The sequence below is a fragment of the Brachyhypopomus gauderio genome, chromosome 6 (assembly GCF_052324685.1).
Source record: "Brachyhypopomus gauderio isolate BG-103 chromosome 6, BGAUD_0.2, whole genome shotgun sequence".
NCBI lineage: Eukaryota > Metazoa > Chordata > Actinopteri > Gymnotiformes > Hypopomidae > Brachyhypopomus > Brachyhypopomus gauderio.
The window spans coordinates 2,250,045-2,266,884 of record NC_135216.1 but is presented as its reverse complement, the minus strand read 5'-3'; the positions used below and the strand labels follow the sequence as shown (position 1 = coordinate 2,266,884).

The following is a 16,840-nucleotide window of genomic DNA, read 5'->3' as shown; positions in this document are numbered from 1 at the left end:
CAATGCAATATTCAGAAAAAGATCTGAGAAATGATAAATATACTTTTTTACTGGGAAATTTTTGTGACAACAACTGTTGTAAAAAGCGCTACATAAATAAAATTTGATTTGATTTGAATGCCAGCCTTGAATATTCTAAATAATCAATTTCCAATTAGTGCCAATATATACGATGTTGCCAATATATTTTGCAATGTTCACTACAACAGGCGTTGACAGTTGACAGACAGTGACAGACAGTTGCATGAAATGGAGGACGTGTTTACATTCACGCAAGTTCAGTTCTCAGTAGAACCACAGGACTACGCACACCTTACACAGGATGTTACGTCACAAGATGGAGAGCCTTCCTGCTGCTGTTTGGAGTCCTTTAGGAATTTAACTAGTTTTTAAATGGTACAACAACTACCAGATATACTAAAATTCCCATTAGCATGGCCAGCTTACAGCACTGCACTCAACGTTCAGTTGCCAGTTACTGTGGCAAAACATACACATAGGATATAGAAGTTTGAAGAGCGGAAATGTTGTGAAACATGACAGATGGTGACTGGTTGAGGCATTTCTTGTCTTCTCAATTCAGAATTAAACAAAAAGTTTAAAAAGCCAATAGAAAGCCCAAAAGCCCAAAAGTAAAAGCCAATAGAAATGTATCCTGGGTTTCAACGCAACAGTGTTGAGGATGAGAGGAACTGGTGGTTGTGGTGATGGGAGTGTTCAATTGCAATTCTATCACCAATGTGTTGATCATCCATACACATTACTGTAAACATGTTCACAGTCTTGATTAAAATCTCATGCCATTGATTACATCTCACACAAAGCACACGTGGTCCAATCAGGTGGAAAGAGACGTAGTGAGAACCGAACCTCCTCCCTGCAGCTTTCCCAACATCTCAGCAGAAATGACATTACTGATCACAGACCCTTTCTCCCAGGACTGCAGTTTCCTGACATAGAACAGAACAGAGTATAGCTACACTATCAATCAAACATGGTGACGCTACTCCGGGAGCCCATGATTAATAAGCAAGTCAAAGTGATGCAAATCTTTCGCAGGCCGTCCCCCAACATGAGGCCTGTTCCATGTTGTTTAAATACACACTGCTGTTTGCTTTGGCAAGTCTCACTTTTTGGTTCTTTTCAACTACCCAATCAAATATGGTATAATCTATTTCACCAAAAGATAAGGGGACCGCCCGCCTGCACAGAGACACACCAAAACAGCAAGATGAAGTAAACTGAGCGTTTGAGGTCTAGGTGGTAATCTAAACAGCACACTCCTAAATTGGCCTGTTTAAGGACAATAGAACTTAATGTCTTAATGCTTAGTTTTATATTTTGTATTTAAATGTTTTATATTTTTATGTGTTTTATACTGTAACAATTGTTCAGCACTTTGGCCGGCACTTGATGCCTTTAAATGTGCTATATAAATAAACTGACTTGACTTGACTTGACTTGGATGATTGTGATAAGACATGCTATGGTTTTAGCCTTTCTTACCCTAATTAATGACTTAATCTACTCAAATCTAAAGTTTGATTCATTAAATAAAAACAAAAAAATTGCTTATTTCACATTTCAACTACTTTTCTACACTTCTGCTAATGTGAAATCCACTCTCAATGCATATTCATCTGATTAAGATCTATTCTTCATGACTTTAATAATAAAAGGGTATACACACACACACACACACACACACACACACACACACACACACACACACACACAGAACAGATGTCTGAGTTTAAGCAGATAGATGTTCTCCCTCACCCAGTGCCCACCAACCCCCCCCAAACACACACACACACACACACACACACACACACACACACACGCACCCCTCCCCCACGACCCGAGGCTCATTATGTTGAATTTTCATTTATGCAGTCTCTTACACCTTCCCCCTCTCCCCCTTACACTTATCCCTCCAATTTCTATTTAATTACCCTCCCCCTTCACCTCACTCCATCTTTCCCCTCACTCTGACCCTTCAATCCCTCGTTCATTCCAACGTCTTCACCTTGTCTCAGTGTAAGTACAGATACTGACACTAACATATACTTAATCTCTCTCTCACACACACACACACACAATTATATATATTAGTACACACTTCCAGATGACCAAATACACACAGATAATCAAGAGAAAGAATAATCACAGAACTCTAAACGTACGTGAGCAGGATAACAAAAACCCATAAACATCTGCTAAATGTATTACACACATACACAGCGCAATTAACCGTTAAAAATACTTATTTAAAAATACTTATTTCTTAAGGAAGAATATATGAATTTTATTATTATTAAATGAGATTATTAAATGAGTCTAACAGATTTCAAGCACAATGGCAGTCTAATGTTATCTACAAAAACAAACACACACACACACACACACACACACACACACACACACACACACACACACACACACACACACACACACACACACACTCCTCCCCCTTTCAGCAAATAACACCTGCCCTCCCCTCCCCCACAATAAAAGCATACAGCGTACACTCTTACCCACATACACACCTAAGCTTTGTACATCCCCACACACTTCCATACGCAAACACTCCTGCACACTCCGGCATACGCACACACTCCCACAGTCCCACACACACAATCTCCCAAACAGTCCCGCACACACTCTCACAGTCCCACACGCACACACACACTCTCACAGTCCCACACGCACACACACACTCTCACAGTCCCACACGCACACACACACTCTCACAGTCCCACACACACAATCTCCCAAACAGTCCCGCACGCACACACTTTCACAGTCCCACACGCACACACACACTCTCACAGTCACACTGGCATACTCCCTTACAGTGCCACACACAGACACACACACACACACACACACACACAAACACACACTGCCATTTTCCTAGCAGAGCTGTGTGTGATCTGACTGAACCCTGAGCATTCTAATGCTGTTAAATGTTAATTAGGTCAGGGCTGGTTCCACACACACTGACAGTAATCATGGCTCTGGTGCACAAACAACCTTCTCGTCTATGCGAGGGCCAGAGTTTGGCCTAAATCACTTTAAATCAAGTTCATTTCAAAATCAAATGAATGGGAGCAGGCACTGTTAATCCTGATCTGAGATCAGCTTTAATTGTTATTATACAGCAGCTGAGTATAAGGGTGTGCTAGGAGGGGATGATCCTGGGTCAGTGATGATGTAAGCACCTAGGCTTGAAGACCTGGAAAGTTCAATTAGCAGCTACAATCAGGCACAATCACTGCAATGTCTTTGTTGCATGGCCAGGCAGCCAGAATTTAAACAAACTGGTGATTTTTCAACATTTGCTCATAGGCCACAGTAACGCAGGCCAGGGGGACCATGTGATCTGAGCTGTAGCCAATAGGAGCACAGAACAGAACAGGGTCTAAAATAGGGTGAAACTGTATCAAAGTTCCACAATGGATGTAAGCAAGTATGTCCCCCTGTGTGTGTGTGTGTGTGTGTGCGTGCGTGAGTGCGTGTGTGTGCGCATGCGTGTGTGTGTGTGAGTGCTTGCGTGCGTGTGTGTGTGTGTGTGTGCATGTCTGCCGTCTGTGGCTCTAGCTAACGGAGCTAAGCAAACATTTCAGGATGGCAACTAGATCCAGGGAGCGAGAGATAGCAGAGACGTGTGTGTGTGTGTGTGTGTGTGTGAGAGAGAGAGAGAGAGAGAGCAGAGATCAGAGGGGGAGGAGAGGAAGCAACGTAGACAGAGAAGTCATGAGAGCATTGGCAAGACCTCAGGCCCCACCCCCACCACAGCCACACCCTCAGGCCCCGCCCCCACCACAGCCACACCCTCAGGCCCCGCCCCCACCACAGCCACACCCTCTTTGTCTCTTCGCTCGTCTCTCTGTCCACAATCTGCACGCCTCTCACCTGAAATTAAACACAAGACCAGGTGCCTCTCTGATTGTACCATCTGTTCCATCATCAACCCTCCCCCTCCCACACACACACAGTTCTTCTGGTCTTTCTTCCTGAGGCCCGTGGCTAAATGTTCTGGTGGTGGTTGGCTAAGCTGGCCGTACGTGTGCCCGTAAGATGGTCCGTGGCGTATTTCTGAGAGAAGTGCACAGTAACGCAGAGGGTTAAGGTTGATGACTCCCAAACAGCCCACTGTCACACCGCACACACCACACGCTGGCTGAGGATGTTGTCACCACGATTCAAGATGACTGACAGAGCAGGGGACATTGCCTTCTCTGAGAAGCAGGTGCTGTCAGCTGGTAATAATACCACACAGCTGGGGTGTGTGTGTGTGTGTGTGTGTGTGTGTGTGTGTGTGTGTGTGTAAGAGAGAGAGAGAGAGACAACGGGGGTGGGTGGGGTGTAGTTCTTAATAATGTGGTTTTCATTGTTGCAGAGGAAGCTTGGGGATGGAATACGAAGTTGTAAAAGTCTTCCGTGATGAGGGTGGAGCGCTGGACTGATGAAGGGACTGAAAAGGAGGGGGGGCACCCGCCACACTCTTACTGAAAAGGTCACACAGGTCAGACTACTGTCATGCTAATAACAGGATTTGGAATGAATTTACAGGGCACACACGCACTCAGCTGCACACGCACACACAGGCATTCATTAACTAAAATACAGAAGAAACACCCAATTACCTGCATCATAATAAACCAGTCATATAATGCAAGGAAACTGGCCATAAACACCCTACAATCTGAACCCCAGCACTGCGGTGCACTCTGCGATGAACATCTGAGTCACTACCACACACCCTCCCCCTGGAGTCACTACCACCCCCCCCCCCCCCCCCTGGAGTCATTACCACACACCCTCCCTCTGGAGTCACTACCACCCCCCCCCCCCCCCCCCCCCCCCGGAGTCATTACCACACACCCTCCCTCTGGAGTCACTACCACACCCCCCCCCCCCCCCCCCCCCCCCCCCCCCTGGAGTCACTACCACACACCCTCCCCCCGGAGTCACTACCACAAGCCCCCCCGGAGTCACTACCACACACCCTCCCCCTGGAGTCACTACCACCCCCCCCCCCCCCCCCCCCCCCCCCCTGGAGTCACTACCACACACCCTCCCTCTGGAGTCACTACCACACACCCTCCCCCTGGAGTCACTACCACACCCCCCCCCCCCCCCCCCCTGGAGTCACTACCACACACCCTCCCCCCGGAGTCACTACCACAAGCCCCCCCGGAGTCACTACCACACACCCTCCCTCTGGAGTCACTACCACACACCCTCCCCCTGGAGTCACTACCACACCCCCCCCCCCCCCCCCCCTGGAGTCACTACCACACATCCTGCTTCCTTTGTCATTCACTCATGGCATTCCAACAACTGCCATGCTGAGCTAAATAAGAATACTTCACTCCATCTGGAGGGTAAGAGTGCACTCCCCCCACCCTACTCCCCCAACCCTACTCCCCCCACCCTACTCCCCCAACTCTACTCCCCCAACCCTACTCCCCCCACCCTACTCCCCCCACCCTACTCCCCCAACCCTACTCCCCCCACCCTACTCCCCCCACCCTACTCCCCCCACCCTACTCCCCCAACCCTACTCCCCCAACCCTACTCCCCCCACCCTACTCCCCCAACCCTACTCCCCCAACCCACTCCCCCAACCCTACTCCCCCCACCCTACTCCCCCAACCCTACTCCCCCAACCCACTCCCCCAACCCTACTCCCCCAACCCTACTCCCCCCACCCTACTCCCCCCACCCTACTCCCCCAACCCTACTCCCCCCACCCTACTCCCCCAACCCTACTCCCCCCACCCTACTCCCCCAACCCTACTCCCCCCACCCTACTCCCCCAACCCTACTCCCCCAACCCTACTCCCCCCACCCACTGGTCATTGTAGTCTCGTACCAGACTGCTGGTACCTGAGGCTGGGAGAGTGGGCCCTGGTAAGGCCTTATCCCAAACCCAACACACCCTACGCCCCTTATCCCTTTACCCCATGATACTGAACAACACTGGACATGAGCTGAAAGGATCTTGCCATATTCCTGATTCAGGCTTTCTTGGAACAAGAGCATAAGGGTGGGAGGGTTTAAGGGTTTTTTTCTTTTTTTTCGGGGGGGGGGGGGGGGGGTTGAAGTCGTTATTTCAATGCACAGAACAGATTGCCCAGCAAGTTAGCTAATCAACAACTTCAGAGCGTGTGCCACAATTGTAGATGCCGTCTCGAGGATTACGCCCCTCCTACATGCCTAATTAGGACCTGCTATGTTGGCAAAGCCTTCCACACACACCAGGAGCATAAGGCATATTCTGTTTGGTGCTCATAAGCTGTGTGCTTGTCAACCCTAAGCTACACCACTGAATTGACCATTCTGAATCTGAGCTTCAAAGGTTTCATTACCATAGTGACTGTTGCTTTGTCCAGCCTGTTAATCATTTCATGAGCTCACAGTACTTATTCAACATCATACTTACACTGCGCACACACTTACCCCTGGCAATGTTTTCTGCTCGTGCAATGCATTCTGGGCCTTCAAGGCAGACTCTCTGGCACAGTACGTCAAGAATGCACATCCTGTGGGGGGGTGGGGGGGTGGGGGTTGCAGTGTGAATCGCATATCAAAACCACTGACTGAAGCGGCACGTCAAAAAGACCAGAAATAATTCAATGGAAAACAGGAGAGGAAGCTCAACAAATGCAAAGTCATAGTGTACGATCTCCTCAGTCCTCATCCAACAGGCCTCCAGATTGTGGTCAGGTAATTCTATGCGTCAGAAAAATGAATTGAATGCCTATTCGCCCTATTGTTTGAAAGTGCAAAAAGAGGAGACCATGTTTCCACCAAGAACGATCTCCTCACCATCTTATTTACATTGGACAAGCCTACATCACAAAACTATTCTTGGAAAAAGTGATCGTTACTGAAGCTGCCAAACTGAAAAACGATCCTTAATCTGACATAACAATAAAGTTATGACTCACAAAGATTCTAGGACAAAGATTAAAGAACAATTCAATCTTCTGTGGATTTATTTTTAAAAAACAACAGTTGGCTGATCCAGTATTTAGAAAAACAGATGTGATAACAGAAATAGCGACATTAGAGAATACACTAACGCTAGTCTGCGTCCTCTCCCCTCGAGTCTGCCCGTTCTGTGCCGTGTCAATCTCGTGGAATTACCTTTGTGCATCCCCGTGTACTTGTCCTTAATCACAGTCAGTTCATAGATCTTCCCGAACTGCTCGAAAATGGGCTTGAGGTCCTTTTCTTCCAGATTCCTCGGGATCTGGCCGATAAAGAGCTTTATGGCATCTGGCTCCTTCATTGGGACGATAACCTAGGGAACGGAGCGACAGGGGCGCCCGGGTTTCAGCACTGTGGAGTCGGTCAGCGGCGTAGACGACGGTGCAGGCAGCAGGTCTGAAGAGTGAAGGATGAAACGGAGGAGTGAGGAAACGTGACAGAACGAGACCGACGGAACTTTAGCTCGAATCAAGCGGATGATGCTGATCGTTAAGGGTGATAATCAGAGAAGGCTACAAAAATATGAGTGGGACAATAAATACGTGCGGATAAAATACATTTTCCCAACGTTTCTATAAAATATGTACTGTGTTATATATATAAATTTGATCTAACATCAATATCTAAGTCAGGCCTACATCAAAATTTACAAGGAAGGTTGACCTCGGTGCTTCTTTGTTTAATGTGGTGTAGATCCATGTAGGCGTGTGTCAACCTTGTTCTTTGTCATGAATGAGCGTGTGCAGACCGCCGTCGTGACTCAACGCGATAACGCAACACGTCCTAAATCAAGTCCTAAAATATGGTTTGAAAATATTATACTGTTAAAATTGTGATAGCATCTTACATGATCTTACACGATCCCTCCTTTTGAGAAAAAAGCCGAAATTTGCTTCTCGTTCTTCTCTCTCTCTCTCTCTTTCTCTCTCCGTCTTGTTAATCCCGGGAGGATGTTTGTTTATTTAGTTTCTTGCAACCGTGCAGTGTCGCCTCCACCGGTTTAACGATGTTGACATAAAGGAGGTATCTCAATATATAAACAGACAGTGTAGATACCAAATGGCATTTGAAGTAAATCTGTGCATCGGTCACCTTTGGTCCGTCTGGGTCGTGTCTTTCGTGTATTCAGTCTTTGATAAGGTCATCCACCCAAACGGGGCGCTTTTACTTCGAAGACTCGGACGACGTTTCTTGGAATTCTATTTTTAAATCAACGGCAAACGCACAGAGCTCACCACAGATTATATCCACGGACTTGGCACTCGGTCTGTATATCCCGTTGCTTTGACGTCGTAAGCCGGTGTCTCCCCCTGTCCATCTCCAAACCTCCCTGGGGGTGTGGAAAACCGTGATGTCTACTGAAGGGAGCGTCATCATTTCCTCCCTCCCCTCCAAAAAGAGATGACTCGCAGGCAGACCAAACACTGTGAATGCATTTCATTCTAACGTTATAAGGTATTTTACATTTCAAGATGTACATAGCTTCTGGTAAACAGCAACAAAGCACTGAATGCTGATCAGGTCTTACAGTGGCTTTAATTACTTTTCGATTACAGATACATGAAATACAAATATAAAGAAAATCTGGTAATGAGCGTAGGTCATTTATTAACAAAGAGGTGAACGTATTAATGAAATATTTTGGACGGCTTTGTTTCCTTCGCACATTCGTTTTCCAGTGTGAAAGTAAATTACAGAGGGTGCCTGACATCAAGGACGCTAATCCTCCTTTTGTTCTCGAGGGCTCTGGCCGCGGTGCTGAAACTGTCCACACCATCATGTAGTCGGTCGCAACGCCACTAATCCGCGCCGCTTTATTACGAAGCAACTGCGCTTCTTAAACCGCCCACACTACAGTGCAGAACTGAGAACTAATAAAATCAATGTAACCAAGAGAATTTCAAGAAAATGTAAACATCATGTGTTTTGTGTACTACAGGGAATTAGCGTATATTACAAAATAGTAGAAAGCAGGGCAGAGAAATCGATCGTTGTCTTGCAGGAGTTTTAAAGGTGTGAATGCAATTTTTTTAAAGGGTACGTTTTAAATCCGCTGCATGTCCCTACATCCGGTATTGTTTTATCCATATCTCAAAGTCCATACAACAAGCGTACGGGTTGCTCACCTTCCGACCCGAATTTAAAGACATGCATGATGAACAACAGCACGAACCGTTTGCCTTTTAGAGCACTGGACACTTGGCAGCGAGTGTGACAACATTTGGCAGTTACTCAATGAACGGCAACTGACTAGCATATACTAGCCTAAATAGTCCATGACTTACAGATCTACAGCCCTATATTCACGAATAAACACAGATAACACAGAAAGGGGGAAAATGGAAAACAGGGAGAAACTGACTTTTCTGGAAAGACACTGACGCATGTCTGCAAGGAGGAAGTGTGAATCAGTAAAGTAGTGCATCCTCTTAAATTATGACATTCATAGAGGACAAAGCTTCTTATCCAACTACATCCCCTACGTCACGCTACCACCTACCCTACGTCACGCTACCACCTCCCCAACGTCACGCTACCACCTCCCTTACGTCACGCTACCACCTCCCCAACGTCACGCTACCACCTCCCCTACGTCACGCTACCACCTCCCCTACGTCACGCTACCACCTCCCCTACGTCACGCTACCACCTCCCCTACGTCACGCTACCACCTACCCTACGTCACGCTACCACCTACCCTACGTCATGCTACCACCTCCCCTACGTCACGCTACCACCTCCCCTACGTCACGCTACCACCTCCCCAACGTCACGCTACCACCTACCCTACGTCACGCTACCACCTACCCTACGTCACGCTACCACCTCCCCAACGTCACGCTACCACCTCCCTTACGTCACGCTACCACCTCCCCAACGTCACGCTACCACCTCCCCTACGTCACGCTACCACCTCCCCTACGTCACGCTACCACCTCCCCAACGTCACGCTACCACCTACCCTACGTCACGCTACCACCTCCCCCACGTCACGCTACCACCTACCCTACGTCACGCTACCACCTCCCCAACGTCACGCTACCACCTACCCTACGTCACGCTACCACCTCCCCTACGTCACGCTACCACCTACCCTACGTCACGCTACCACCTCCCCCACGTCACGCTACCACCTCCCCTACGTCACGCTACCACCTCCCCTACGTCACGCTACCACCTACCCTACGTCACGCTACCACCTCCCCAACGTCACGCTACCACCTCCCCTACGTCACGCTACCACCTACCCTACGTCACGCTACCACCTCCCCTACGTCACGCTACCACCTCCCCTACGTCACGCTACCACCTCCCCTACGTCACGCTACCACCTACCCTACGTCACGCTACCACCTCCCCTACGTCACGCTACCACCTCCCCTACGTCACGCTACCACCTCCCCTACGTCACGCTACCACCTCCCCTACGTCACGCTACCACCTCCCCTACGTCACGCTACCACCTACCCTACGTCACGCTACCACCTCCCCTACGTCACGCTACCACCTACCCTACGTCACGCTACCACCTACCCTACGTCACGCTACCACCTACCCTACGTCACGCTACCACCTCCCCTACGTCACGCTACCACCTCCCCTACGTCACGCTACCACCTACCCTACGTCACGCTACCACCTTCCCTACGTCACGCTACCACCTTCCCTACGTCACGCTACCACCTCCCCTACGTCACGCTACCACCTACCCTACGTCACGCTACCACCTCCCCTACGTCACGCTACCACCTCCCCTACGTCACGCTACCACCTACCCTACGTCACGCTACCACCTCCCCTACGTCACGCTACCACCTCCCCTACGTCACGCTACCACCTACCCTACGTCACGCTACCACCTCCCCTACGTCACGCTACCACCTACCCTACGTCACGCTACCACCTCCCCTACGTCACGCTACCACCTCCCCTACGTAACGCTACCACCTCCCCAACGTCACGCTACCACCTACCCTACGTCACGCTACCACCTCCCCAACGTCACGCTACCACCTACCCTACGTCACGCTACCACCTCCCCTACGTCACGCTACCACCTACCCTACGTCACGCTACCACCTCCCCTACGTCACGCTACCACCTACCCTACGTCACGCTACCACCTCCCCAACGTCACGCTACCACCTACCCTACGTCACGCTACCACCTCCCCTACGTCACGCTACCACCTCCCCTACGTCACGCTACCACCTCCCCTACGTCACGCTACCACCTCCCCTACGTCACGCTACCACCTACCCTACGTCACGCTACCACCTACCCTACGTCACGCTACCACCTACCCTACATCACGCTACCACCTACCCTACGTCACGTTACCACCTACCCTACGTCACACTACCACCTCCCCTACGTCACGCTACCACCTACCCTACGTCACGCTACCACCTACCCTACGTCATGCTACCACCTCCCCTACGTCACGCTACCACCTCCCCTACGTCACGCTACCACCTACCCTACGTCACGCTACCACCTACCCTACGTCATGCTACCACCTCCCCTACGTCACGCTACCACCTACCCTACATCATGCTACAGATAATGTCCCCGAATCCTTGATTTGTGAATGTGAATACAGACGTTTGTATTGCAGTCTGGGTGCTTTCCACTGACCAATTTATTGGTGTAGATAAACACAGCTTCGCTTACAATATGCCCTAGAACAAACCCACATCCCCACATCCCCACACCCACACCCCTCTTCCTGAAAACAGAATCTACATTATGGCATATAGCAGGGACATTCAATCCCCACAGGTAAAGCTAAGCTTACTCCAAGGCCACAAGGAATACATTCAAACTAGAATAACCAAGGAAGCCCAAAGCTATGTTTAGTCAGCTACTCTGATCTGCCCGTATGTAAACAGAAACAAGCCCCAGATCAGAAAACCTTTTCTTATGTGGGCCGTCAACCAGTCAATTCAGAAAAGCAACACATCACAACACATTAAACTGAAGTGTGAAGGGGGAGAAGAGCACACTGTAAAACATCACCTGAGTGCTGTCTCTCATACTCAGAATAACAACAGTTATATTAACAACAATAATACAGAAAGGCTCAAGGGATTTACAAAACAGTCCCCCCTCCCATCACTATTTCTGTACAGGTTACCTTGAATTTCAAGTAGGTGAATCACTCCCATTTGGTGTCCTCTAAACACTCCTCTGTTAGGCAGACCACACACTTCTTGCCAGCAAGGATTGTTCGCTGGCACAACTGGGAGTGAAAAGAAAAAGGAAAGATGAATGTGGTAGACATACATGGAGGAGACAGAACGAAGTTAAGATAGGAGAGAAATACATGGGAATACATAAACCTATTGTCATTACAGACAACTGAACTTAAAATCAAGCAAACACACAAGGCAGTAACATTACATGTAAGTTATCACTGTATGTTATTTTCCCGTTAAACAAATTAAGCCTATATAATCAACACCGATGCCTACAATAAGAATTAAAAGCTGGAGATATTATGTAAAACATTACATGATTTGAGAACTCATAGATTTTCCAATTTGTCCTTAAGTAAACATGCACATATTGTACCATGTGAGCATAATGCAATTCCAGTTAATGCAATTGTATAAAAATGCAAAGAATAATGCGAATACTCCTTCCTCCATGCCTTTGATCTCTTCTCTTTGATCACGCATGTCCATTGTGCGTGGTAGTATGAAGAACCACTGACGTGGTAGTGTGAAGAACCACTGACGTGGTAGTGTGAAGAACCACTGACGTGGTAGTGTGAAGAACCACTGACGTGGTAGTGCGAAGAACCACTGACGTGGTAGTGTGAAGAACCACTGACGTGGTAGTGTGAAGAATCACTGACGTGGTAGTGTGAAGAACCACTGATGTGGTAATGTGAAGAATCACTGACGTGGTAGTGCGAAGAACCACTGACGTGGTAGTGCGAAGAACCACTGACGTGGTAGTGTGAAGAACCACTGATGTGGTAGTGTGAAGAACCACTGATGTGGTAATGTGAAGACTTGGATGCGTCTTTATTGGACAGAGAAGTTGATAAATCTTTATTAAAGTCACGAAAATAAGTAAGAAGAAATAGTAAGAGTCATGCCACAAAATCTTAAATAAATGTCTAGACGTGCTGGAAGTGTATTTCCACGTGCCACCTCAAAATGCATCCGGGTTTAAATCAATTAACTCAAAGCCATTCTCTCATATTATACACTTACACAAAAGTAACTTTTGAAAATTCATTTTATCACACGCCCGGTACTCAAGTTGGTCTAACAAATATCACAAACTACTCTAATTAGGACCGATATAAGCATCGACCATGTACAGCAAGATCTGCAAATACTAGCAGTAAAATAAATAAATAAGTCACATGGAGTGATGCCTGCTAGAGTAAAATCGCGTTCTGCACTGTAACAAAGTGGCGAGTTACACTTCACGTTTAATGGGAGGAAGAGTGAGTACGTGTTGGCATTTGTGTGAAATTGAAAAATCTTAAGAGTTTTTCTAAAAATTAATAAACTTTTAAACTGTTGGCTTAGTTAATGTGCTTCTTAAAATCAGACACATTAGTGGCCATCAACTAACCTACTAGGCAAAACCACTGCACGTTCAGTAGGGCCACGTGTCAAATAAAATGAAGTACACCAACCAATGATGATAATCCGATTTTGAGGCAAATATAAAAAATTAAAAAACAGTAGCTTTATTCAAATGCTCCAGTCTAGTTAACGGGTAGCCTTTGTTTCTAAGTGCACAAAAGTCTACTTTCACGTGACACGCTTATTAGGGACACATTGCACCAACATCCTTATACACACACACGACATTCGTCTGAGCAAAGAATAAAGCAATTTGAACAATAATAATCTGGTTTAGAGGCCACAGTAGCCAGTGCTCATCAATAGCCACACCAGAGTTTGGACAAAATTGATTTAAAAATGTACCTGTATTTACAAGAAAACATTAAATACTAACTCCACATAAATAATCTGTAATTTACTGACATCAAAGGTTAATGCAAATCAAAATTGGCACTACAGAGCCCTATAAATTTCATTTTAAATTTGAGCCAGGGACAGCGACAAAAATGAACATTTTTGCTCTTCAATTTAACCCTTTTCTTTTTTTGATATGAATACAAATTAAGCGGTCTGCAGATTATCAGTGTTAGGGAAAAGAAATGCATTATAGATGCTAAGGCAAATAAATCCTTTATAAGTTAGGCTGTAGCTAAATGTCACTGACAAATGTTATTGTACACAAAATGGTGGACATCAATTCGGGGAGAACTTCAATGTCACAATGATACTGTGACGCTGGTGTGTGAGAGGAAGGAGGAGACACAACGAGCGTCTTGCGATGCACACTAAACGTTTAATAAGACACAAACACGTAAAGTCCAGCACAAACGGAGCAAGCACGCTGACGCGATGCTTGCATGGGCATGAACTTTAGACAAAGACAAGCACAAGACACTGCGCGAACGCACATTAAATAGGTGTATTACACAGACCCACGTGACCTCGGGACAAGGCACATGTGATACCACGAACACGCTCACAGACGACCCACGCCCACGGAAGTACAAACATGGACATAACACGCAGACAACGTAACGGCACGCCCACAGGGAAGGGTCCGGAGCTGTCACCGTGACAGAACCCTCCGCCAGGGGCTCGCTACTCCCGGAGCGTCCCGCGCAGCTGGAAAGCCCCGAACCAACACCTACGGGCAGGTCCGGAGCCGCCCGGATCACGAGCCTCCGAGAGCTGTCACCCCCGACGGCGGGAACCGCCGCGAACAGCTCTAGCACACCCTCCCTGGGAAGACAGGGGAGAATACATTAAACAACGGCACAAGCACACACACGCACACAGGAACATGGAACACAAGAGGAACAAACGGGAAAAGGAAATTAGGGAGACACAGGGGAATAGACAAACACATGGGTACAGGCAGCCATGGCATCGCTCCGGCTGCCTGCCCAAGCGCAAACGGCGTCGCAGTCCCTCCTGGGAACGCAGACGCAGCGGGCGGTGTGGGCGGTACGGGCGGCAGAGTCCCTCCGGTCTTCGGGTACCGACTGCGCGCGCGCGTCGTCGTGCTGCTTGGGGCTCCCGCTGGCCTTGCTCCAGGTGGCCTCCCTCGAGGAGCTCTGGTCCTCCCTCTGGGCGCGACTGGAGTCCTGGCCTTGTGCCGCGCGCCGACTGGTGGCCGTGGCGGCTCCAAGGGCGCCTGACGCACCCACCTTGGGCCACAGGCTATGCCAGGACCTCTCTGCGTTCCTGGGGATGCCCTCGCCTCGCCCCCGGACGTCTCCATCTCCTCCTCGCTCTCGGAGACGCCCCGACCCAGCGACATGGGTTCCTCCAGGGTTGGGCAGTGGGACCAGGCCATGCTGCTCGCCGCTGAGGGGGACCGAGGAACCTCCTTCCTGAGGTGCACGGTGCTCCCTGAACGTCCCGAGGCGCTGTCCACCCCCTCGCTCTCGACCTCACTCCCAAAGGGCAATGAACAAACGGACGGAGGGCGGCTGGCTTCCTCCCCCTCTCCGTAGTATACGGTAGGAGCCGAGAATACGGAAGGGGGAGGACTGACGTCGTCCTCCGCATCGTGTCGCTCTGCGGAGAACGTGTGGCTGGAGGGAAGAGAGCTGGTGTCCTCGTCACCCTCCCCGTAGTCTAGGGTAGACTCGGAACACACGACGGGGGGTAGGTCTCATCGTCCTCTTCTCCCTCACTGTAGTCCGTGGTGGGAGCGGAGCAGATGGACGGAGAGCGAGCGTCTTCCTCATCGTCTCCCTCCGCCTTACCGTAGTCCATGGTGGATTCGGAACACTCCGACGGGGGGTAGGTCTCGTCCTCCTCCTCGCTTGGAGAGTCCGCTTCCCCGAACTCATCCTCGGGAGGGTTGAGGGCAAAGGCGCCTGCACCCACCAGAAACGGCTCACCGGTTTCCTCCTCCTCGGGGAAGACCGGAAGCAGTGCGCTGTCTTCCTCTTTTTCAAAGCTGCCCGTTGGCAGTTCCACGGACGCGGGAGGGTCTCTCTCCTTCCACACACGTACCGCGGTCTGGCGGAAGTGTCTGGCGGACGCCGTCTCTGCGTCCTCCGCGTCCTGCGCCGCGCAGAGCATGTACGCGCAGAACGGGTCCTGCTCCATGGTCTGCCCGATGACGGGGACATCGTGCCGCCGCACACAAGTACCGTGGTGATGTTGGCTTTTCTTCTTCCCCTTTGCATGCTTGGCGTATCCGGGCATCTGTAACGCTGGTGTGTGAGAGGAAGGAGGAGACACAACGAGCGTTTTGCGATGCACACTAAACGTTTAATAAGACACAAACACATAAAGTCCAGCACAAACGGAGCAAGCACGCTGACGCGATGCTTGCACGGGCATGAACTTTAGACAAAGACGAGCACAAGACACTGCGCGAACGCACATTAAATAGGTGTATTACACAGACCCACGTGACCTCGGGACAAGGCACAGGTGATACCACGAACACGCTCACAGACGACCCACGCCCACGGAAGTACATACATGGACATAACGACACGCAGACAACGTAACGGCACGCCCACAGGGAAGGGTCCGGAGCTGTGACCATGACAGATACAGGTAGAGATGTTCTGACCAATCACATCCCAAAGGTCACAAACCTTTTAGCAGATTTGTTTTTATAGCAAACTTTTTTTGTTTATTTGATTTTATTGTAAACTTTGCATAACTGTAGCTCAAATCAAATGATTATAATACAGTCTGATCAAAGCACAGCTTTAAAATAGAGTCTGCTTTAATTTTTTCCCCATTTTGTTAAGTGAATG

At 49.0% G+C, this 16,840-nt stretch overlaps 1 protein-coding gene across 9 annotated transcripts in view; it reads right to left on the bottom strand.

Annotated features, from left to right (window-relative positions):
* Positions 1–16,840, bottom strand: part of celf3a (cugbp, Elav-like family member 3a) — a 96,718-nt gene that overhangs the window by 13,356 nt on the left and 66,522 nt on the right. For 2 of the 9 annotated variants that reach the window (XR_013131695.1, XM_077008116.1), the window contains exons 2-5: positions 12,143–12,247; positions 7,853–8,429; positions 7,162–7,401; positions 6,472–6,554 (exon numbers count right to left, since the gene is read on the bottom strand). Coding sequence is in view for 4 of the 9 variants with exons in the window: in XM_077008116.1 (XP_076864231.1) it covers positions 6,472–6,554; positions 7,162–7,306 (228 nt within the window). In the remaining 5 variants the exon portion in view is untranslated. Of the gene's footprint in view, positions 1–6,471; positions 6,555–7,161; positions 7,402–7,852; positions 8,430–12,142; positions 12,248–16,059; positions 16,283–16,840 lie in introns of those variants that run through there. The other 7 variants (XM_077008117.1, XM_077008118.1, XM_077008119.1 and 4 more) reach the window with 7 other exon arrangements.